We start from the raw sequence: 23951 nt of genomic DNA on the forward strand, positions 1-23951 counted from the left end.
AGAAGATGTAATTTATCAGATGAAATGCAGTAACTTTTGTATGAAACACTTGATCGGTGATGGAATTTGTGTAATGCTGCTAAATCAAAAATGCGAGAGCAGAGTCCCTGCATCAGTATTGTAAGCTTACTGGTTAGACCAGTGGAACCATATGTTATATTAAGATAAACACAATAAGAGTTATTGAAACGCGACAAATTTGAAAAGTTACTCTTTAAGAGCAACCACAGTGGACGATCATACCTATAATTATGGTCTAGCGACGAGACACAGCGGGATGGAGTAAAGACTAAAATCTGGACCAAGACCAAATTCCAGACTATATTTGGTCGGCGACTAAGACCAAAACTATATATAGTCGAGCGGACGTATAATGTTCGTTTGTCACCGGGCGTGCATATAAAGTACGCTTCACATGAAGCGGTTTTAAAGATCACGCCCCACTGTGAGGCGAAGTTATAAAGTCCGCCTATTAATATAACTCAATTTATTAAACCACACACACTTGTGGCACATGTGGTGAATCAATACCAGGCCAACATATAAAGTCCGCCTCAACACCAGGCCAACATATAAAATCCGCTTCATTTGGGGCGGACATATAATCAACGCTTGACCAAATTTTGGTCATTTCCCATTGTTCTCCAACACAGACTAAATCCAAATTTTGGTCTTTTTTTTGGTTTTTATTCTTTGGTTTTTCTCGTACCACTGCAGTTGCTCTAAGTAGCGGGAGTTACACTGATTACTGAGTTAAATGGATTGAAGCATGGGCCATGCACTTGAACTTTCCTGAAGTCCCTAACATTTAGGAGAAAGATTTACGATTTGGGGTTCCACCGTGAGATTGAAAAAGAGAGGTAAAATGCAAAACTCATTTAACTTGCACAAGAACCCATAATTCAAGTACTTTTGCCAATGTGTGGTTTGGGGTTCTCTCCCTAAAAGGGGTTGAAAGTATTGTCTCTGCAATAAGCTACCAGTGTCCACCTCCCATGCACCCTGCCTTTATTAGGACCTCTTTCTCCTTTTTTTACCTGTTGGTTCGTGTAGAGTGAATCGGGACATTTATAGCTTAAGAATCCCAAAGAAGGCTTTCTTCGAACTCATTTATACCGAACGATACTTATTGTTATCCACTCAATGAACATAAAGTGCCATAGATTGTAGGATCTCTGCTCACCCTCTTTCAGAACTGAGTTCGAAACAAGTCAGCAAAAAATTCTTTATCGATCAAAATAAATAAACTGTGTCTGATACGACAGAAAAGAAAAGAGGCATGCGTGTGTTGAGAAATCTAACAGCTATCTCCTGAGCCTATCACTAGTTTCAGTAACTGATATTATAGCCAAATTGGGGAGCATATCAGTGTTATAAATACTGTATGTCGATACAAGGTCCGCGCCATCTCTTTACGAACATTAAGAAATCAAAAACCACAAAAGCAGAATAAAGAAAAAAGCATAGATATGGGTCCTGGACATGATTCTCGTATGGTCGTTATTCTTTAAGCTGTTGCTTTAATGTGTATTTTGGTTCTGTTTAGTCGACGATAGCTAAAGTCTTCTAGATTAAGAGCCCTTCCAGTTATGGGCACACAAAAGAAATCAATGCCATCGAATTATAAAAGGGTAGAGGGAATCCAATTAGCATAAACTAACTTGCTCATGAAATTACCTGAAAGTGCACAAATATATTAATTAGGTAGTGATGTTACCACCTGTGGAGCCAAGAACAGTTTGCAACATACTTATGTTGTTGTTGTGAATATAATCGGTGGTGGTGGTACATGGTATTGTGTTCTTCTTTTGTTCTTATATAAGATAAACAAAAATAAAAGGAGTGATCATCAATAAAGGGCAAGAGTAGGGAAGTATAGTTTGAGAATGAAGTTTGAGTTGATATCTAACACTCAATGAAGATGCTATACGAGAACAAATTAAAAAGAGATAACTAGTTGCTCTTAAATAAAGACAATGTTCTACCACCCAATTGAGGATATTCTTTTTTAACAAAATTTAATGATAGGTGTCCATTTAATTTAACTAAGATTGGTTCCTAATTACCCGAAACAGGAAAAAAATCAAAAATCAAAAAGATTAGATTCCTTCACTTTTTATCTGTATGTAAAAAAGAAAAGTGATATGTCCTTCACTTTTTATCTGTATGTAAAAAAGAAAAGTGATATGAATGCTGATTTTTAAATTCAGACCGTAGATATCAACATTTAATAATTTTCACTGTTTAAACTGTTCATATTATAGGTATCAATATCTAAACTAGCTAGTCTTTGTTAATGAATCGCATTAGTGTTTTTATATCTGTACTAGCTCAACGTATTTGTCATGGCTACACACACCGAAGTTCACACTTCGATTTATATTGAATGGAAATCGAACCGATAGCACAATGCGTTTTTACTATTGGGATTGGTATGGGCTGGAGTGGGGCTCGGCGTTTGTGTCTGTCAGTGGAAGTTTCAGTAAAAAGACCGAAATCAATCTAGAGTTATTCTATATTGTCTGAAACCTTATTTAGATTCCTGTTATATTCCTGTTTTTGTGAACTACTCTTGAAGGATATAATATAAGTTCTATGAAATTTAACAAGTACTTTGTTGAAGTGTAATACTCGATTAATTCGCTTTTGATATGTAAAATTAACTAGTTTTATGAATATTTTTCTAATTCCTACTTAATCCAAAATCTTGGTTACATATTTTCACTTTTTGAGTTTTTTTTTTTTCGAACTTGGATCATTTGTATCAGTGAGACAGCGACTGTAATACTTTCACTTTACTAGTACCAAAACATTAGCTAGCTGGTCAATTAGTTCAAAATGTTGGCACAAGTAGCTAGCTAGCAATTCCTAGTTGTGCATTCCTGTCATAAAACCTTCCATTTTGAATCACAAAAGTTTGTGGTTCCTAACACACTGCCGGAATTATAAGAGATGTTCTATGTATTTCAGGCTTTCAGCCATCAAGTTGTTAGCAAATGGATTTTGAGTGGACTGCCAAGTACAAATTCTTTCTGGTTAGGCCGCGTTTTGCAGCTCTTCTAGGCATTGCTTTTCATCTGCACGCTTTTGAAAGAAGTCAAGTAATTATTCCTAGAAAAATCATCACACCTTAAGAAATGTACACCATATCCTCCTCAACTTGTCACAAACAACCAAAACCTTCACGCTCAAACCTGCAGTACTTGAATCCATATAATGGCATATAGTCTCAACCAATCCGAAATATATTTGTGGGTGAGATTTTTATGTGCCATGAATTTGGATAGAATGAACTGGATATATATTCTATCTGACTTAACTTACTTCCAAATAGTAATGGGAAATAAATTGGATTCGAAATCCATTCTGTTTCTATACTGGTTTGGTCATGGGGACCAAGTTCAACTTGGCTCCTATGTTCAAAATCAAAAACAAAACTACTTAATGGCATTAAGGACCACCATTTACACGGATGAAGATGGAAATTTTTCTTTTTTCTTTTCGATTTTCTCGTTTTCGTATGAGTTTTCATCTTCATTTTAAGCATTGCGCAATTTGCCCCAGTTTCCTTTATTCTTTTGCTTTTTCTCATTTCCCGCTTTTTCTAAAGAGAAAGAAAGAAGTACCACATTTTGGTAACAATTGAAAATGTGAACACAAAATCGAATCATTTGGAGACTTGATTTCTTCTGTCGACCAATTACTTACATTAATTAGTATAATAACTAGCCGACTCCAACAGCGGAGCCACCTTTGGACCAAAGGTGGCCACGGCAACTACTTAGTTCTCAAGTTCCTTTAGAGATTTTAGTTTAGCAACAAATTTCATTAAGTTGAATAAATATTCTTCAGTTGAAGCTATAATTTTTTCTTTTAAATTAATTGTTTTCTTTAAAAAATGAAATGTTTTAATTCTAGCACTATTAATAAAATCGTTTATTAAGGTCATTGTAATTGTCTGTACCCTAGTTAGCAAGTTCGCGAATTTTTCCGTATCACGAATTTTACCGTTTTATTCGTGTACGTTTGCAATTCCGAACCCAAGTCGCGTATTATGTGGCATTTCCGGATTATTCGCGAACCGTTCACGAATTTTACGTATTCCGAATGATACGTCCGCTTAATTCGCCATAAATTCTTTAGCTTTTACTTTTCAAAGACTCCACTTTTTGGGCTTTACTGCCTTCCGAGCATACACGACCGAATATTAGACGTGTTGTAATTTTTATGAAACAAAAACGACTGAAGAGATTTGAAGGTGAAGGTGAGAGAGATCTCAAACTCACTAACCAAGCATCTAAACCACCATACGACGTCCTCTTGGATAACTAATGTTGTATATATTATTAATATCATCATATTAAGTTTATTTTTTCTTTAAATAACTCACACATATGCATAAAAATTGGTCTATGACCTTATAAATACAAATTATTTGTTATATATAGATACCGAATTTTCAGATCCGAACTCACATTTATAAATCAAATTATACACGTACGTATGCCGTTCCGAATTACTGACGAATCACGTCCCGTTGACCGAATTTTGGACCGAATCTGGATTTTACAAAACCGTATAATACTCATACGTTTGTCGTTCCGTATGTTTGTCGAATCCCGAATTGCTAACTAGGATCTGTACCAAGCAAATGTCCAACACCAAAAATTAATATCTAACATTTAAAGTATTAAGGATTAATACCTAGAAGAAGAAAAAAATAGAGAGACACATTATTAATCACTTGGAAAGATTTTTTTTCTCTCCTGGTGGTTGAACATCGGCTTCTTATTTTGCTATGTCATGGCCAGAAAATCATCCTTTCATCTATTCCCTCACTTGATTTGGTGGTGGAGGAGTGTTCTTTGCACTCATTCCATCACCGATCTTAGAGATCTAATCATCAACTGGGATGCAGTTATAGACTCTGCATAACTGTATTTTCGACCAGTGTAATGGATACAAGTCATTCTTTCTTGATAAAAGAAAATAAAAAAAATTAAAAGGCCGCATAGGACTTTTAATATAAATTTTAATAATCAGCATCAAAAAAATTTGATTTGTTTTTCTATGTGAAATATTTTGAATCATATTGCATTGGGCAAATATCTTTATCAGTAAATTGATTAAAATTTATAAAAAATAATACCGAAATTTCATCAAAGCATGCTGTCTCCGTCCTACCCGAAATGAAACTGAAACCCCAGATTCATCAAGGAGGAGAGGAATATCAAGGTTTTCACCGTACGGAAACCACCCGATCCACAACCCATGGTCCTCGGCCTTCATCATTCAGTCCTTTTAAAGACATAAACATATGGAGCCCACTACAACCAAATAACAGAGACCACGTGTACGGGCAGATCACCGCCTAAATCCCATAAACAAACAAAATACCCAGCACTTTTCCCATGTCCTGTCTGAAAAGTGCATGCCAGGGTCAAATGTCACAAACACCCTCAACACGACACCCCAGATTTGTTCATTAACAAAGCCACTCAAAGGGCATAACCGAAACAACACACACGTAAATTACATTAATTACGTACTTAAATGACCATTATAACCTCAATCTAACACCCCCCGCTGTTTTCGCCTGCTGGTGCTCCTCACGTGGCTGACTTCAACTGTTTTAACTGTTTACTTTAACTGTAAACTGTAACTAAAAAACAACAATAAAATCAACTTCTTAAAAAACGCAGTAAAAATATTTTTACCTCACAGGTGGATCTTTTTGGATGGACGGTTCTAGAGATTTAGGGTGCCCCACCCCCACATGGTTTCATCTCTTTCACTCACACCACCAACCAAACCTCTACATTTTTACATGAGAATCCAAATTCCCTTTTTATTCTCTGCTTTTTGATATAATTTCCTTTATAAAAAAAAAATAATTCCATCAATTTTATATTTATTACATCAGTTTTTTTGCTTTTTCAATTCTATAAATCCCTGCCAAAACTCTCTCGAAAAACCTCTTCCACTTCTTTCTCATCTTCCTTACAAAATTTGCAAGCCATTTCTGTGTTTTTTTCTTTCCCCCGTTCTTAGTATTTCATCAGATCTAGGGTCTGAAATTTTCTTCTTCTCAACAATCTGTCTGTGGTTTTGATGTTTAACAACATTAAAATATAAAATCAAGAAATTTTAGTTTGTTGTTGTTTATTTAGAAATCTTGATGCCTAATACTTTGTTGTTATGGTTTGAGATTCATGTCTCCAATTCTCAGTGAAATCTTACTTTCAGGGTTTATGATAAATTCTACACTTAGACGCAGGACCCATTTAGTTCAATCTTTCTCGGCTTATTTCCTCTACTGGTTTTACGTTTTTTCATGAACTACTCGCCCCCCAAATCTGATCTTTCCCTACTCCTCCTCTCCCTCTCCCTCACTACTATAATCATAATCTCTAGCAATAATCAATAAATAATACTATTAGTTTCTTAATCATCATCGTCATCTGGGTCCTGCGTCCTCTGTTTTTGAACTCAAAATCAAAAACAGAGCTATAATAATAATAATAATAATAATAAGATTGCTGTGTGTTTTAATTAATTAAGTATTTTATGGCTTCCTCAAATGGTACTTCCTCGGGGTCTGGTTCTGGATGTGGTTCTGGTTCAACAGGTTGTGAAGATCAAACATCAAAATTACATCATGTGATTGTTGATGAAAGGAAACAGAAACGAATGTTGTCGAACCGAGAATCAGCAAGGAGATCGAGAATGCGAAAACAGAAACATCTGGATGGATTGACTGCTCAAGTTGTTGAATTAAAGAAAGATAATCATCAAATCCTATCAAGTCTGAATATAACGACACAGAATTATCTAAATGTTGAATCTGAGAATTCGATATTGAGAGCTCAGATGAGTGAATTAAGTCATAGGTTGGATTCTCTTAATGAAATTGTTCATTACTTAAATGCAAACAACAACAATATGAACATGGAGATTTCGTCTGATTATCAACACCAAGATTTTGTTCATTGTGAGAATCATCCATGGAGCTCATCATCAGTTTATCTCAACCAACCCATTATGGCTTCTGCAGATGTTATGTTTGATAACTACTGATTAGTATCTTGGTAATTACCATTGGAGGAAGACAGACATTATTAAGAATCATGAAAAGAGAAAAAGTTTGGATTATTATTAGAACCTTTAAAGACCCAGAGTTAAGAAAATGACTACTAGTAGTAGTTGAGTTGAATGATCATCTTGTAGTAGAGAGAAAAATTGAACAACTGGTTTTTTGAGTTCTTGATTATTAAATAAGATGATAGTTACATATATCATGAACTCCAAAAACCTTACATTTGTAATTTATCTCTACAACTCTAATAATATATGACTTCTTTATTAAAGTAAGGTATAATCAAATTCTCTTAATTTTTATTTCTATACGATTAATATCAGAGTTTAACTCCTTGCCAACCACGTTACTCCGGGTTAGTTAATTTTTTTTAATTGTTAACTTACCTACTTGTTTATTTTTGTAACTAAACACTCCATAGCATGCTAGAATTAGAAAATGCAAGAAAGGGGAGTTGGAAACAAGAAAAATCCACAAAATGTGGGTTTTAGACTAAATAATGCTCGGCGAGAGTACGAGCATTCTCGCCGAGCATTCTCGCCGAGCATTTTTTAGCTTGTTGCGGCTTCATTGGCTTGTTATTTGACGAACTTTAATCGGATTCGGTTAGTGGTAAAATAAAATAGCTTTCGATCTGTGTTCAAATAAACTCAATTCATAATTCTTACTGTATTTGTTTTCTTTTGAAATAAATTTTATATCATATTTTTATTCCATAGAATTTTGATTATTTTTCTTTTTTTGAAAAGAATAGAATTTTGATATTAATCATTAATCAATTACTTAAAAGTCTTGATTTTTGGTATAGGATGAGATTATTTAAACGGTCAAACATAAGTCTTACAATACTAGGATTTGACCAACCACTCACTCTATATCCATCAATCATGGTCCTGCAATTTAGTTCTCCTTCTTTAATCATGAACTGGCTACTAAACACAAAGAAAACCAAACACAAACTGAATAATTAGCATTAGCTAGGGTATTATCATCATCATGGGGACAGATCTATGAAAGTTTTTGCTTTCGTTCAGTAGATCCACATGGAAATTTGTACTAGAAAATTCTTTCTTTTGTTGATATCAAATAGCTCTTTACACAAACATAAAATCAATCAAAATTTTGTACAATAATAATAATAATACACGTCCAAGTACATTAATTGAGTTAATTAATAATATACGCTAAGTAAAAGCTAATTAAAGGAAATACCCACTAACATAGAAAATGATTTGATCCCCCAACCTTTCATGTAGAATTAAAGGGAACATTAAGAAATGGGTTCGAAATGATTTTGTGTTATAGTAATGTGAAAATACAGTCCTGTTTTTTTTTTTCTTGATTTTCTAAAAACATTTTCTAGTTTGTTTGTACTATTCCTTGACAAACCAAAATATATTAAAGAAAATAACTTTTTCTTATTCTTTTGGACATTGAAGCGTGGGGTTCAGGCAACTGGCGACCCCAACCAAGCACGAAAAGTGAAAGGAAAATTGCATCATATACAGCATTCCTAAATCTTGATGAGATATTCAGGAAGAACGATTTTTTGGGACCATGGTTTTATTTTGGATAAAGACATTAGAAGTAAATCTAGGTCACTCCTTATCTAGATATTTATATTAATACATAAATTACCCTCCTAATTAAATTTGGGTGATGATTAGTTAGTGTTAATAATAGTTAGTGTAATGATTAGTGAGATGATTAAGTTAAAGATAATTAGTGAGATTAAAAAATTAGATGGTTTTTTTTTAAAGAATTAGAATTATTGAGAGAGTAAAGTTAGAGAAGATGAAGAAGGAAAACATGAAAAACGATGGATTTTACCAACCACAACCGGAGGAAGGGTATTTGGGTACCCAGGTAGGCTTCAAACTTAGACAATGTTGGTTGAATTGCTCCAAATTTTCAAAAAAAAATGAAATTTTTTATGTAGATTTGGGCCAGTTCGGTTACCATATGTCAAGAACATGTAACCGAACACACCTGAAAGTGTAGTTCGGTTACGTTTTCCAAACACGCAGGTTACCGAACTCGCTCGTTAATGGAGGTTCTGGTCGTACAGTGTAATGTTCGGTTATCTAGGATAAACTGGTAGGTAACCGAACTTTGAACTTAACAATTTATTTGGGTACATCTTGTGTGTTCGGTTAGTTCGCAAACTTCAAAGCAACCAAGTTCCCAACCGAACTGCAGGTTAAAAGTAATCTAGTGTTAGAAGTTCGGTTGGTTCGCAAACTTCAACATATTTTGCGAATCAACCGAACTGGGCTTATATATGCAATTAGGCAAACGTTCGGTTACTACGAAATTTATTTCTTGGCGAATTAGGTAAAGTTCGGTTACGAAGTTTCAAAGGTAGAGTTCGGTTACAAAGAAAACTTAACATTTTTGCAAACGAACCGAACTTGTGGACTTCTCATTATTTTCGTAAACTAAAGTTCGGTGATATCCTTATTTTGCGAAGGAACTGAACTTATGAACTTGTGTTGTTCTAATACAAGGAGTTCGGTTAAAAGTATTTTTTTGAGAATCAACCGAACTCTGAGTTCGGTTAAGAAAAATTAATTCTTGATAACCGAATTTTTCTCTGGAAAAAAAAAAACCCCATTAAACCTCTCTGCAACTTCCATTTTCAACTCATTTTAATGATTACTTCTCATTTATTCAACCAAAAACGAATGACAAGTAATGGGTTTGTGAGAATATCTTTGTTAATGTTTTAAATTAAGCTATATATATATAGTGGTGGTGGTGGTTGGTGGTGGTGGTAATCGGAGGTGCTGGTGGTAATCGGTGGTTGGTGGTGGTGATAATCGGAGGTGGTGGTGGTGGTAATCGGCGGTGGTGGTGGTGGTAATCGGTGGTTGGTGGTGGTGATAATCGGAGGTGGTGGTGGTGGTAATCGGCGATGGTGGGAGGTGGTGGTGGGAGGAGGTGGTGGTTATATATATATATGGTTATTGGGTTGGTTTTAAATTAAATTAGGTTAAGGGTAGGTTAGTCATTTCAATGCTTTAGGACACCCCTTATAACTATAGGGTAGTTGGCCTAATAGGACCATGGTCCCCCAAAAAAACCATGGTCCCCAGAAAATCGTTCTTCTGCAAATGAATTCAGACAGTGAGAACCATTGAACAGCCCAGTGTTATTTGAATATTATAACTTCCTACATTGTTCGTATCTTTTCTAGCGGAAGTGATTCATCTGAATCTGACTCATTTGAATCTGACTCTGTTATAGAGAATTGTACCCGATTTACACGAACAACCCAGTGTTATATGAATATTGTATTAATTATAGTTCTTGGATTGTTGGTTTTTTTTCTCTTGCTCAACTGACTCATTTGAATGTGTCCGTAACTTATTATATCAGACTCCAAAATTATTACCAGGTATAGAAAATTGCATATTTCTCAGTGTATGAGCCGAGTCGTACATTAAAAATATGAAGAAACAAAAAACGAACGAACCTCCTGCTTACTCTCATGACACGTGATTGTATTCAGATTCCGAGTCAGATCCATACAAGCAAGATGATAGTTTGACGATATACATGGCATGTGTAACATAGGATCTCCCCATGGCAAACAAAAGCGACGATATTTTGATCAACACTTTAATACGGTCTTATATTTTCTTTCTTTTGAGGCTGCTTTCTCAATTATTTTTCGGATGTTCAAAATATTCAACATTAGCCTATAAGCTGCTTAATCTTGTCTTGCCAAATGCAATTAACTAGCTAGCTAAGTAATGAAAAGAGACAAAATGGTGTCACGTTTAAGTCACAATCTAGTTCTAAATAAAACATACTTTAAGAGTTCCGTAAGTACTAATCTCACTTCTTAATTCATTTCTCCACTGAGTAATCACTACTACACTGATTAAAATTACGAAACTGCCCATCCCTAAGACCATGCGAAAAGACGGGTCCCACGCATGGTGTCGTATATCACAGTGTCGGTTGCCAGATAGAAAAATCTATCAGTCTCTGCTCATGATTTTGCCTCTTTGTATTTTGTAATTGATTGTAATTTTGTATTAGACGATAATGTAAACATTTGGCTTAATTAATTAAACCTAATTCAGTACTTGGAGTATAATGTTGATCAGTGGTTGAATGATCATAAGAATATGTGGGTTGGCGTATCCTTCGATAAGTAGGTGATACTTTCCTACACATGTATATACATCGTAATTGCCACAAAAAAAAAAATAATGTCGAACTCTCAGAAATACTGTTGGCTGGGATGTGGTTTTGAATGCTCACAGAGTTAAAGAATATGTTTAAATACCATTTCAGAAGTTACTAGTTTGTGAACACAGTTTCAGAATAATTCAGTGGTCACATACCATAACGGAGAATGTGGTTCTTTCGAGGAACCAGTTAACTTTGAGATAGAGTTAGGTTACATGGTATGTAACATTAAATACTACAGTATTCTCTCGACGAATTGTATAGTTATGGATAGACGCAATGGGCACTGGTACTACGTACTCATCACATTGTTCATTGGATTACTACGTTTAGGAGGATCAACTAAAGATGCTTGTTGGGTTCCCTTTTTGCGAACCAAAACATATATAGCTTACTTGGTAAGAATGGAAAACATTTATACTGAATATCTTCCTTTTGGTTGTGTTTTCCATTGTCTGCATGGAAGAAAAGAGAAAGCAAAGAGTGAAAGAAACAATTGATAAGAAGTAATAAAAGGAAGAGAAGTGGGTGAATGTAGGTGTCATGCAGTAGTTTGCTAATAGATCCCACCATCTATAAAGAGTAGGAAGAAAATGAGTGATGAAATCACTTGTCATGCACTTCTACTTTTAGCTTGATTTGATTGCATGCTTGGAAAAGTTTGTTTAAGAAATCTAGCTAGTAATCTTAAAATTTAATGTTACATGACCAAAGATTTTGGTCATCAATAGATTTTAATTGCTTGGTTAAATCTGTTTGGTGGGAGGAAGTAAATGGGTTTTTGTTTTTTTGAATTAAATAGTGGAGGTTTTTCTTATCTATCTGTAAAAGTATTATTAATCAATGCTTTTCCAAATTTAGATTATGAGTGTAAAAATATAAGGATTAAAATTATGAAAATTTCCATGAAAAAAATCTATGGATTAAAAGTCCAAATGGAACCCTCACCTTTCCATGACATTTCCTTTAAGATTTAAAACAACTAGTAAATGTATTCAATACTGTTGTCGATTTAATACAAGAACACCTGTTTGTCTAAATTAAGATTAATTAGTGGTTATAAGAGCTCTCAAGCACTAACCATTCAATTAGGGTAGGGAGAAAGAGTACTGTATGTGTCTCAATTATAAAACTTGTCAAGGATATGCCTTTTCATTGATAATTATAAGTACTTAGCTAAAGAAAGGGGAATTAGGTCGCAAGTTTGACAAAAGTGGCATTTGAATTATGCTTAATTAATACAAATTATGGCATCTAATTGCCAGATTAGTCTACCAAGTAGGTGGTATCGACCACAGGAAATAGAACCAATAATTTTAAAACAGAATAATTTAGCTTTTGAATTATTAATGAGAAACGTACACCTAAAGAATGATAAAATCCAGAATATTTGTTTATTTTTTTGCCCATCCCAGAATATATCTGTAGTGTGTTCATTTCAATGTTTATGGCTCATTTATACCCAAATAATTCAATCCCATGATATTTATGTTCTCATATACGGTGGAATTATACTATAAATCATCATCCTTGCAGGCCAAATTGTTCACTATATGTGGCTCTTTATAAATCACAAGTTGCAAAAGGTGAATTATACGATAGCCAAAGCATCCATAACGAGAGAGCATCCTAATTCCTAAGTAGGTATATATAGTAGAGGGAAAAGAATCAACTTTTAGAACACTTCATGCGTCACCAAAACGTAAAGGCCTAATACTGATATCGTCCAATAACAAAAAAACAGAAAGAGAAATAGGCTTATACCGAAGCCATTGACCAAAGGACGCGAACCGTGAACTCAAGTTATGTTGGTTACTTACATTCTGCACCGTTCAGCAAAACACCCCTCACTGCCTTTTCCTTGACATACATTAAACAGATTTCCCTAGAACCATCGTAGTTTTATATCACAAGTCAAGAATAATTCACAGCTACTAAACAAAATTAACACAATCTTTTTACAGCCAATTTGGATTCTATTCTATAAGCTCAGCTTCTATAATGCTACTTTTGTAAATTCTGTTTTCATGGTTCTAGTTTCAATGTGAGCAAGAGGTGACAAAACAAATTTAAATCTGATGCAGTAAGATTGCTCAAGCTGTCTTACAAAGAGGCGCTAGAAAGCTCTCCTGTTCTTCTAGTCATTTATCCTTCTTATCCGTCTCATCTAGCGCAGCCAACCTCTCAACTAGTGGGGGATGAGAGTAGTGGTAGGCAGAGTACCATGGATCCGTGTTCATTGCTGATAGATTTTCTTCCTGGTAAAAAACAGCAGGCCCAAAAATTAGTAAGCAGGTACAAGTATAAACATATCTTGCAAATCAGGGGATCAAATGAGACCAATCATCATATAGTCAGAAACTGGGGGCAATCATACCTGCAGCTTAATAAGACCTCCTCGGAGCGCTGTCGTGTAACCAAGCTTCTTTGCAAATGCATCCGCCTGGAAGGAAACACATTATAGAGGACAAAAGTTAAGGCGATTTATCATTGAGAGCAGAGACAGAGAAGTTAAGAGCAAGCACAAGGAAAATGTACTAAGTGCAAGAACAAGAAGAATATATACAAATTTAAAGCTCCATACCTGAAATTCAAAAGCTCGGCTGACAAGATTGAGGCCAAAGCTGACAAGGCTTTGAACGGGAATCACAGTATGCTGCAACAAGGAAAAAGTCATATTACTGACCCTCACTAAAACAAATAGAATACAGACTATCAGTAATCCTCCGCGAACAGGCCATAAGAATGATACTGTAAGAAGAGGGTTTATTTTAGTAGATAGCTGGAGGCTAAACAAGGCAGCACGATCATCCTGAGTCTAAGATTCAGAGTGCGGCTATTATAATCCACAAAAAGGTTACAACGTGCGTATATATTACTAGTCGTTGCACCTTCAGGGTCACTTAAGGGTGCCGCTCCCTTGCGGCATTATAGGTCATTGAGAAAGTGCAAAATATTTAAAGGCCTCGCTATGGAAGTATCAAAGCAAATAGAAATCAAATTTATTTTATGTTGAGGCAAAGATCAGCGATACAAGGCCATTGAACCACCTCGCACTCCGTTTAAAAAGTGAATGTACAATACTTTTTCATAAAAATCAAAGAGAGATACAATATTATTTGCCCTTCTATGACCGGACTATGTAACAAAAATACCTGAAAGAGGATGAGCCCAATAAGTACTGGCTGTGTGTCAAACCCAAAACTTTGAAACAGGTCCTTTGAGTTCTTCACAAGAGTGTATCCTCCAAATTGCAGTAATGTGAGAATCTGCATCATATATACAGGCAAGTTGATGTACATTCACATGATAAAGATGGCCAAGTTAGAGAACCTCTTGCATCTTGCATGATTCAGAACATTCGTAACAGAAATGACCATCTTAAGATCGTTTTGACAAACATAAATTAACAAAGATACTAGGTTACTGGAGTACTGTAGCAGTTGTAATTTGTACCAATAATTAAACTCAGGTGGGAGAAAAAATGATGACTTTGTTGCATGCTATTGCTAAAACACCCATACTAGGTGTTTTTTGTTATAACGGTACAGGTATTCAACGTTACGGTAGACAGTATCCGAGAACGCTTCTCCAACACACCATTGTTATGCATGGAAAGTAAAATTGGGTAACGCTTCTTAAGTTCAAGATTAAAACAGGGCATACCTGGACAGCAATAAATGAATACGTAGTATGGTTGAGTTTCCAGTGACCCAGTTCATGGGCAATAACAGCAACAACTTCCTCCTCGTCTTTGCACTGGAAAATGAGTGTAGCATCATGTTGAACAAGTCATAGGGAAAAACGTAAATGACGTTAGTAGCATCATGTTACTCTTACAATAACATGATTTGAATTGAAAAAACATGACACAGATTGTGCATCCCAACATAGGTTTTCTCCAGATATGGCATCTATGGAGATGGAACAAACTGAGTCCACCCTGTTAAACAAGAGCAGCCCGCTTGGGAACCAAAAAGTCCTTACAAAAGGTGAACTACGTCCCCCATATGAACATAAATTCCAAAGGCCAATGTTATAGAACACAACTGGACAATCTGACTATATCTTTAAACAAAAAATGTCTATTTTCTAATATGCAGGAATCACTGATCAATCATGCATAAGCTAAAACAGTATATTCATATTTAGCGCACAGTCGAGATTATTGTCATGTGTACAAAATAATGCAATTCGACAAGACACTGTTTACAATTCAATGTCACATTCAGATAAAACAATATCGCAATTTCTATAATATAAGATCTCGAAATCATAAGATAGCTAGCAGCACTCCTAACTGGTGCAAACCCCTAATTGCAAGGGAATTTCCTAAGTTAAGGGAATTTAAATCCATTCACCCTGCAACACATGGCATTATCCCTAGAAATGGTGAATCAGTGGGTCCCAATAGGATTTAGATCCTTTTCATTTTAGGTTAGTGACACCCATCAATCAAGGGTTTGCACCAAGCAGCATCCTACAAAGTGTTGCTAGCCAGATATAGAAGATACAGAATATGATTATCTCCCGAAACACTTAACCAGAAGAAAAGAAGAAATAATAGACTATAAGGAATACTTGAATATAGATAAATTAGGTGTTAGGTGGCCACAAACCTGTTGAATCAAGGTGTCATACAGCACAATACGCTTGTTTTTGAAAAACCCATACATATAAGCCTGTTGAAATTGGTCAAAATACAACAAATTAGAACAATTATATCCATACACACATTAAAATAAGTTATCAATAAAGTATCTGCCAATAAGATATGTATTTGGAGACAATACTAAAATAGTAAACACAGAATATCTAAAAATGAGACACCACGAAGAAATGAATCCAGGTCTCAGACTCTCGGTAGGTAGATTAGCAGTAAAGCAGTCTGTAGAAGTACAAAGAATAAAAATGCAGGTACAATATAGAGATGAATCCTCACATTGCTATGGCTTGACCTTGTAGATCCATCAACCACAAACAGCTTCTTCAGAGGAAAGTTCAGAGAGGAAGCAAGAGTCTCAATTTTTGTTCTGAGTTCTCCATCAGGAAGCTATTTGCAACAGCATCAGCAGTAAAGGAGAAGGTGTTAATCATCAACCATGTGCTTTTGGAAACACTTTGGAGAGAAGGAAAACAAATAACTTTTGTAACAAAACAAACTACAGCAGTTTGTAATTGGTACTCTGAAAGGTAAATTTTATAACGGAAGCAGTTTGAAAATTACAGAGAAACCCATCACATATACTCACTGGGGTAAATTTGTTGAAAAGTGGAGCAATTAGGATAGGGTACACGGTCATCATCACAAGGGACAGAACAAACATAAATGACCACAAATAAATGGCCAAGTACGGTCCTCCAATCTACAACCGAACAGATCAACATTAGAAAACAATGGTTATATCAACAACTCATTCATCACAGATAAATGACACCACAGCAACAAAAGGTGCTATCATCATACCTGCACTATGTATATTATTGCAGCAACGATTGGTGGTCCTATTACCACAGAAAGGAGAATGCTCTTCAACTGGTCCTTGAAGAAAAGAGCCAATGTTTGCTGCAATTGACCGAAGAACAATACCATCAACAGACTCCTTAGTAAGGACATGACAGTAATACCTAAAGATGAATACAAGCTCTTCCAGAACAGTCCGGTAACTTCCAGACATGGATACACACTGTACCAACAACTAAAAAGCAATAAACATAAACAAACATACATACTTTGTTGAAACCATGGCGAGCCTCAATGACAAAGGTGGAGTACAATGAGAATGGCAAGTCGGTTATCTGTACAAAATAATTCATACACAAAATATGAGAATCAAGTAACATAAAAACAACAAATCAATCAAAAACATCTCAATTCCTATACACACACAAAATTGAAGTCGACAGGTACCAGTGAATAAATCATAACAGCGCCAAGAAACGCATAGCTATGAATAATCTCATTCTCCACATTAAACCCATATGACACCAAAAATTCTCCCGATTTCTGAAACCCAAAAAACAACTCACTTAGCCAACATCCACAAAACAAAAACACCAACAGAAAACTTCAATTTAACTCAAACTCACCGTCCAAAGCCATGGCAATACCCCACAATACAAAATCAGTGTATTAATAAGCGTCGACACAGCTTCATGAACAAAGTGGAAATTACTGAAATACACACAAACCCCATAACATAATCAAACATCAAAAAAATTCAAACCCAAATCCTCAAAACCCTAAAAAAAAAGTCAATAAAATTGGATTAAAGAAAACTGACCTTTTGTCAATGCTGTAAGCCCTAGATTTCTCAAATTTCTCATTACTAACAACACCTTGTAGAGATTTAGGCAGTGTTGGTAGTTTAATAGCTTTGTGTTGTCGTAAATCTAAGTAAGACTCAAAAATATACATCACAACCATAAATCCTGCAATAAAAACAACCAAAGTCAGCTCAACCAGATTCAGAAAAACCCAAAAATCATCAAGAATCTACATACAGAAACGAATAAAGAGTGGAAGATGATGATGGAAACCCTAAAAGAGGGACTTACCAACTACTGCTTCCATATACGGGAACGCCATTTTTTCTTCAGAGAGGCTTTTGTTTTTCTGGAGAGAGAAAGTGAGAAGAGAAGAGTTGTTTTGAATCGGTAAAATCTTGTTTTGTTTTATAAAAGAGAAGAAGACGGATTCATGAATCGCCGATTTATCGGAAATCAGTCTTTCGGTTTCATTGAAAGATGTTACGGAGGGTAAAATCGTAAGTTACCAAATGCTCAAATCATTAATCCTCGAATCACACTCACACGGCATTCTCTCCAAAAAGAAATTCACTAGACCGCACATTCAGATTTCCAGATCATGATAAAAAATTCATCATAATTGAAGATAGTAATTTTTTGCATTTACTCTGAAAAGTTTAAGATGGTCGGGCGTGCTGCATTACAAGCAAGTTGGGTGCAAGTGATGTGCAGGTTGATTTGAAGATATTGACATTTGCACATTGAGATCCAACCATACAAGGAAGAGGATAGTGTGCTTGTGCCATGTGGTGCAGGTTATAGTGCCAAATATAACATGCATAAGGTAGGATGTCTGACCAAAATGAGACCACTCTTAAGGAGTTAATGCGTCCAAGCAGCTAGCTAATCAAGATGGAGCTGGCAGGAACTGCACCAGCAACTGAAGAACTGTACCAGCAGAGTGTATGCCTTTTTCAAGTGCTTCTTCCTGTGTGAGACCCAATTGCAGGTTTCTTGCTTTCTCTCCGTGTCAGTCGACCATCGTTAAAGCTAAAGAGCAAATATTATTCTACATTTTCCAGTTCATGTTTTCTTCTTCTGAATGTATTGATCATATAGCAAATGGATTAGTCAATTGACAGTACAAAAAGAATCTACACAATCCCAACCAGTCGTCTCACAAAAAGGAAAAGATTTACATTCACCGTAACCATATTTCTATTCCTATCAAACTTACAGACAATGTGATGGATGATCAGCTTGCATCTATTGCGAGGCACTCTTGACACAACAATAACACATGATACAGTTACACGTTAGAGCTGTCTGGCGAATGCGTGCAACTATCGTGATAAAGCAGTATCATGTGCAGACACATGTAGACCTGGTTAGCCAAAGAGACGACCACTTCAAAAGTACAAACATCACTCTCCTCTCTTTACACTCTTCAGGTAGTTCATCCTGATTGCCCACAGCTGCTCTGCAACTTCTTTCATATTTGGCCTATCTCCCCGTGTAGGTGCTGCACATTGGAAAGCTAGAGAAAACATTTTCAACAGAATCCCAGTGTGTACAACTTCTTTCATTGAAGGATCCAGCATCTCCGCCGCTTTTCCAGCATTGAAGGTTTTGAAAGCCTGCACATGGTAGATACTTTGGACATCAACGACTGAAACTATAACCTATCTACTAAATATAATATTTTGCTGAAAAACATATCCGCTAACCAATACATTGCTTTTGCTATTAGGCTACACTGGTAAGGCTCGACATACAAGACCATCCCTAGACAATTCTAGGGATAAAATCAGCCTTCAGGCAGAAGCCCATGGGCAAATATCAATCTTTGATGCTACAGACCTCCGTGTAGATGAAATAAGGGCTGAAGCTTGTGTAGAGATGTTTCATGCATTGTCTAGATGATCCTCGTAAGAAATCAATTCATTTTAAAATGTCCAACCCTTCATCTTTTGGTGCAGTGGGCTCTTTCACATCAAATCATTAGACGATGAAGTTACAAATTTGGAATAAGCTAAATTCTAGCGAATTCGACAACCGAGCACTTATGATATTCCTGACAAAACGTCTGTCACAAATTCATCTAGTTGGATCCAAGAAATGGCAAAGAGATAGATATCCCCCTAACTTTGACAAAAAGAACCATAAGATATAACGAAAGCTTACTTATAAAAAGAGGAAGAAAATGCTTACCCATCTTATTGTGATCCTTTCATCAGAAGCTCTTTTCATCTCAACTGGTCTCCGTCCGGTTAGAATTTCTATGAGCAAAATTCCAAATGAAAACACATCACTCTTAGGGGTGAGTTGATAGGTCCTCAGGTACTCAGGGTCGAGGTAGCCCGCTGTCCCTTTCACTTTTGTTGATATATGTGTTTTTTCAACGTCAGTAGGCCCAGCTCTAGCAAAACCAAAATCAGCCACCTTCGCCCTCAAATTCTCTGTCAGCAAAATGTTGGACGACTTTACGTCTCGATGAATTATTTGTTTTTCTGTTGAGAGATCAGAATAAGGTCCAATGTGAAGTTTGTATTAAACAAGTGAGATAAGAACATCGACATAAGTAACATAACACAATTTTTAACACTTCAAAAGATCTCTTTTTTTATTGTAAATATCATAGCCTTAGAAAGAACAAAAGGCACCACCGTAGCAGTATCAGTACTAGGTCTCTGAAGTGAACTTGAGCTAGTAATGATAACATACAAAATAATCCTTAAATACTCTATATGGGTTTCACTGTGGACCAAGTTTGACACTCTTTTTGAGTTAATTGTTAGGTGGCAGTCGAATTTCACAGCATGTGCACAATAAAGAATCAGACTTTCGGCATTACAGAACATAAACTCCCTTTCCAACCATGTATATACCAAACATTTCAGTGCAGTTTGTGAAAGTGTGTACGACATGAACATAGTACTAAACCTATAAAGAAAAGCAAATCCATAAAACGGAAGGAGAAAAAACCAACTTTACCATTATGAAGCTGAAAATATTACTTGCCACAGAATATTCATGTCTATTCCTAACTATGGGAATACATTCTAAACAGCCCCTAAACCCGAAAAGAATTGTCTAAAAGAAAAGAACTTTTGAACTTCTCAGCAATGGAGAAAGTCATAACAAAAAGCTTTCCTTAAAACAATAACTTTTGAGCAAGTACACAGCATTTATTTAGCTCCGTGACTTTCTGTAGTGTGTTCAAAGAAATCAATTTCTTAGCTGATTATGTAGCTAAAAGAGGTTCCTTTTTACTTTAGGCGCCACATGATATAGGAAACTACTGAGGTAGAACGGAATGTTTCAACTCATTTGAGGCAGCCAATACAAATTAGTATAGGTTGGAATGGAGATAAAACAGTAAGCCTTTTCTTTTTATTTCAAATTTGTTTGTAAATTGACGTACATGTTCTGTAATAACTCTTTGAAATTGAGAGGTCTAGTTTTCCTGTCTAAAGTTTATTTTTAATCAATGAAACCATGTTTGACAACAAAAAGAGAAAGAAAGAAGACAGGATGCAGATTGTATCATCATCGTTCATCACAACTTCAGAAACAAGAATGCATAAATATAGTGGAAAGCAAACTGGGATATGATAAAGTGAATATTGACAGAATCACCTGCATATAGATGAAGATAGGCCAGTGCATGAGCCACATCTATGGATATCTCTAGACGTTGATAAAAATCAAGTATTTTCCCACGCTGACCTGCGATGTATAGCTGGTAAATTATATTGATTCCTGACTATCAAAAATCAAAATGTGGATAATTCTGTAAGATGAACGGATCTTACCATCCAGATGCTCCCTAAGAGTACCGTTAGGAACAAACTCTGTAATGATAATACGCTCATTCCCTTTGTCCACATAGCCAAGTAGCCTAACTAGATTTCGATGTTCAATTTTCGATAGCAGTTCAACTTCACTGCTGAACTCAGCTTGTAAACTGACAAGGTTTTCCTGTTTTAATATCAACATGAATCGGGTCATAATATTAGAATTGCGAGAGCTTGTATACCGCATAATTCTCCTAATGCCTTTTTATCATACTTGGGTATTCACGGAATTTCATAAAAATATGGGGGGGGGGGGGGGGGTTCCGGAATGTTTCATTTCGGCTTCAAAAAAGATGGGACGAAAATGTATTGGTTCAGGATGACATGCGTGTATTGATTGTACTGCTGGTTTAAAGAATTTTCAATTCCACATGTATTGGTTTTGTTAAATCTAATTTTAAGCAACGGTTGGAAACTATGGTCTAGTAAAGAAAACTGAGCATGATCTTTCGTTAAATTTAGAACCTAGCAACTTGTTATAGAAAAGATATAAATACCAAAAAAGTCTAGCAAGAATGGGGTAGACAACACATAGTTAACAGAAAAACGAGTAAATACCTTCTTTGCACGTTTGATGGCAACAACCTGACCATCTTGTAACAAACCCCTGTAGACAGTTCCAAAGCCTCCTTCATCTATCAGCAGAGATGGTGAAAAGTTTTGAGTAGCTTTTATAACCTGACTCATATTTAGATGTACAGATCCAATTGCAGTCGTTCTGGGTGACTGTGAGAATCTGGAAGGACTAGGTGGCACTCGAAATGGGCTGGCTGGCACACGAACTGGGCTGCCTGGGAGTTTTTCAGAAGCAGTACTTGCTTCTAGTGAGGATGCTGAATCTAAAGCAACATACAAAAGAATGAAGTATTGGTTAGAGGATATAAAGAGTCAAAATTGACGAAAGTAGAATAGTAAAACCCATCCAAAACAGCCTGTAAAAGTGTAGGTAGTTAAGGATCCTATAATAGGAAAACAATAGGAGTTTGAACATGAAACATTCAAGTTTTCCACAAAGAGTATAACTTAAAATAAACATGAAGACAGAAATGTGTTTTGCCTGTAATCCACACCAACCCAAACTCTGAAAGTTTGTCTTCAGTGTTCACCGTGAAACTGTATTCACTTGCACATTTTACTTGACTTACGAAGCAACTTTCGGATAACATCATTCTCGGATAATACAGAATCTAAAAACCTAATCGGAAGCTCATATCACAATGAAAGCATGTTTGGCCTATACAACGTCCCATACCGTAGGTTGAATCAGTGACAGTAACTCATGCATAAAAGACAAAAGTAACACTATAAAAGGAAAAAAGAAGAAAGTTCTGACTCACTGGCACTATGCTCCATGGCAAGGTTAACTTCAGATATATCCTTCTTTTTCGGAAACCAGCATGGACAAATCATACTGAAACACAGAATGAAAATCCCAGCTACTGTCATCCCTAGCGTTTTGGGTGGTTGCCGAAGACCATTGTAATCTGAATTCGACAAATTTTTCTTCTTTCAGGACTAATCAATTAAAGATTTGTCTTTTCTCCAAGCCCTTTGTAGCAAAACCCCTGCCAAGAAGACAGAAAGAGAGATAAATCAATATACGATCAACCACATTATGAGCTCCAAAACTAAAACAATGAAATAGAAAACAAAAAATCTTCACTCAACTTCCAATACACATTATATGACGATAATGTTTCATCAGGCGGCGCCTAGAGGGTATAAGATGTTTCCAAGCAACTAGTTCAAATTGAATAAGTAATCACCAAGCTCTAATTGGTTTATCAATTTTGAGTGGAATTTGGTAAATCCAGAAACTCTAAAGCTTAAAACTTTACCACCACCATGTGAAATGAAAATCAAAATCCAAATACCCAAATCAAACAGACACCAAACCTAGCTCAAATCCTCTATCTGTCTCCCTCTCTAAGCAAATTAAACAGTAGATAAATTTTCTCTTTTAAGCATTTCAACAAACTCAAAAATGAAATTAGGATGAACCCAATGGAATCGAAATCTTACCTTAATCAAAATCATGCCAGCAGCTTAGAATAAATGATGGTACACAATCAAATTCAATTCGATTCAATCCAAGCCAAAGTCTTGATTGGAAATCTTGAATCTATTTCTGTCTGTAAAGGTATTTTTAGGTGGGATATGATTAATTTGATGGGGTTTTGGAATTTACTGGCGGCTGTACCAGCTAACAAGAGTAGAGTTGAAACAGAGAAGAATATGAAGAAGAGAATCTTACAACAAGACAGTAGGGAGTCAGAGAGAGAGACCGAATTATTTATTTATGGTAATTAATCGCCGTCTTTTTGCACTTCAAATAGCAAGGGTCTTTGATATGTCCAACCTTTCATTTCGTTAAGAGGGTGGATCAATACATTTTTAGAAGTTACTTCTAAAAATCTGCTCCCGACTTCTGGTTCTGGTGAAGCAAAACTATTTTGCTTCTCAAAAAACCTACCTTCTCGATTTCTAAAAGTCGTTTTGAACTTCGACACCCAAACTGACTTCTGACTTTTTGATTTCTAGAAGTCAAA

General features: G+C 35.7%; 3 protein-coding genes across 3 annotated transcripts; 1 reads left to right on the forward strand and 2 right to left on the reverse strand.

Moving 5' to 3' along the window:
- Positions 1-5959: 5959 nt before the first annotated feature.
- On the forward strand, positions 5960-7367 carry LOC113274618 (bZIP transcription factor 11-like). The gene has a single exon (XM_026524015.1). It carries the CDS (start codon positions 6568-6570, stop codon positions 7075-7077), a length of 510 nt encoding a protein of 169 aa, XP_026379800.1. The 5' UTR covers positions 5960-6567; the 3' UTR covers positions 7078-7367.
- A 5621-nt stretch (positions 7368-12988) lies between these two features.
- Positions 12989-17936, reverse strand: LOC113274619 (CAAX prenyl protease 1 homolog). Its single transcript, XM_026524016.1, has 14 exons — positions 17855-17936; positions 17581-17728; positions 17387-17471; positions 17208-17303; positions 17030-17095; positions 16764-16862; positions 16549-16662; positions 16239-16349; positions 15916-15978; positions 14963-15055; positions 14452-14565; positions 13881-13952; positions 13674-13739; positions 12989-13554 (listed from the first exon to the last, which is right to left on the reverse strand). Exons 1-14 carry the CDS (start codon positions 17883-17885, stop codon positions 13438-13440), a joined length of 1275 nt encoding a protein of 424 aa, XP_026379801.1. The 5' UTR covers positions 17886-17936; the 3' UTR covers positions 12989-13437.
- Positions 17937-18659: 723 nt separating this feature from the next.
- Positions 18660-23672, reverse strand: LOC113274620 (calmodulin-binding receptor-like cytoplasmic kinase 3). Its single transcript, XM_026524017.1, has 7 exons — positions 23425-23672; positions 22740-22967; positions 21961-22241; positions 21361-21526; positions 21185-21274; positions 19757-20055; positions 18660-19182 (listed from the first exon to the last, which is right to left on the reverse strand). Exons 2-7 carry the CDS (start codon positions 22846-22848, stop codon positions 18970-18972), a joined length of 1158 nt encoding a protein of 385 aa, XP_026379802.1. The 5' UTR covers positions 22849-22967; positions 23425-23672; the 3' UTR covers positions 18660-18969.
- Between the last annotated feature and the right edge of the window lie 279 nt (positions 23673-23951).

This window comes from Papaver somniferum, chromosome 4, assembly GCF_003573695.1.
Source record: "Papaver somniferum cultivar HN1 chromosome 4, ASM357369v1, whole genome shotgun sequence".
Classification (NCBI taxonomy): Eukaryota; Viridiplantae; Streptophyta; class Magnoliopsida; order Ranunculales; family Papaveraceae; genus Papaver; species Papaver somniferum.

Bases quoted from the DNA above. Each gene is read 5' to 3' on its own strand.
- LOC113274620 (XM_026524017.1), bottom strand. From the start codon at position 22,848: ATGACAGTAGCTGGGATTTTCATTCTGTGTTTCAGTATGATTTGTCCA. The intron at 21,527-21,960 runs GTATTTACTCGT...ATATTAAAACAG, and splicing joins CCATCAAACGTGCAAAGAAG to GAAAACCTTGTCAGTTTACA. The intron at 21,275-21,360 runs GTAAGATCCGTT...TATACATCGCAG, and splicing joins TCTTAGGGAGCATCTGGATG to GTCAGCGTGGGAAAATACTT.
- LOC113274619 (XM_026524016.1), bottom strand. From the start codon at position 17,885: ATGGCGTTCCCGTATATGGAAGCAGTAGTTG. The intron at 16,350-16,548 runs GTGAGTATATGT...TGTTGCAAATAG, and splicing joins TTTTCAACAAATTTACCCCA to CTTCCTGATGGAGAACTCAG. The intron at 13,953-14,451 runs GTATTTTTGTTA...TCCTTGTTGCAG, and splicing joins TTGGGCTCATCCTCTTTCAG to CATACTGTGATTCCCGTTCA.
- LOC113274618 (XM_026524015.1), top strand. From the start codon at position 6,568: ATGGCTTCCTCAAATGGTACTTCCTCGGGGTCTGGTTCTGGATGTGGT.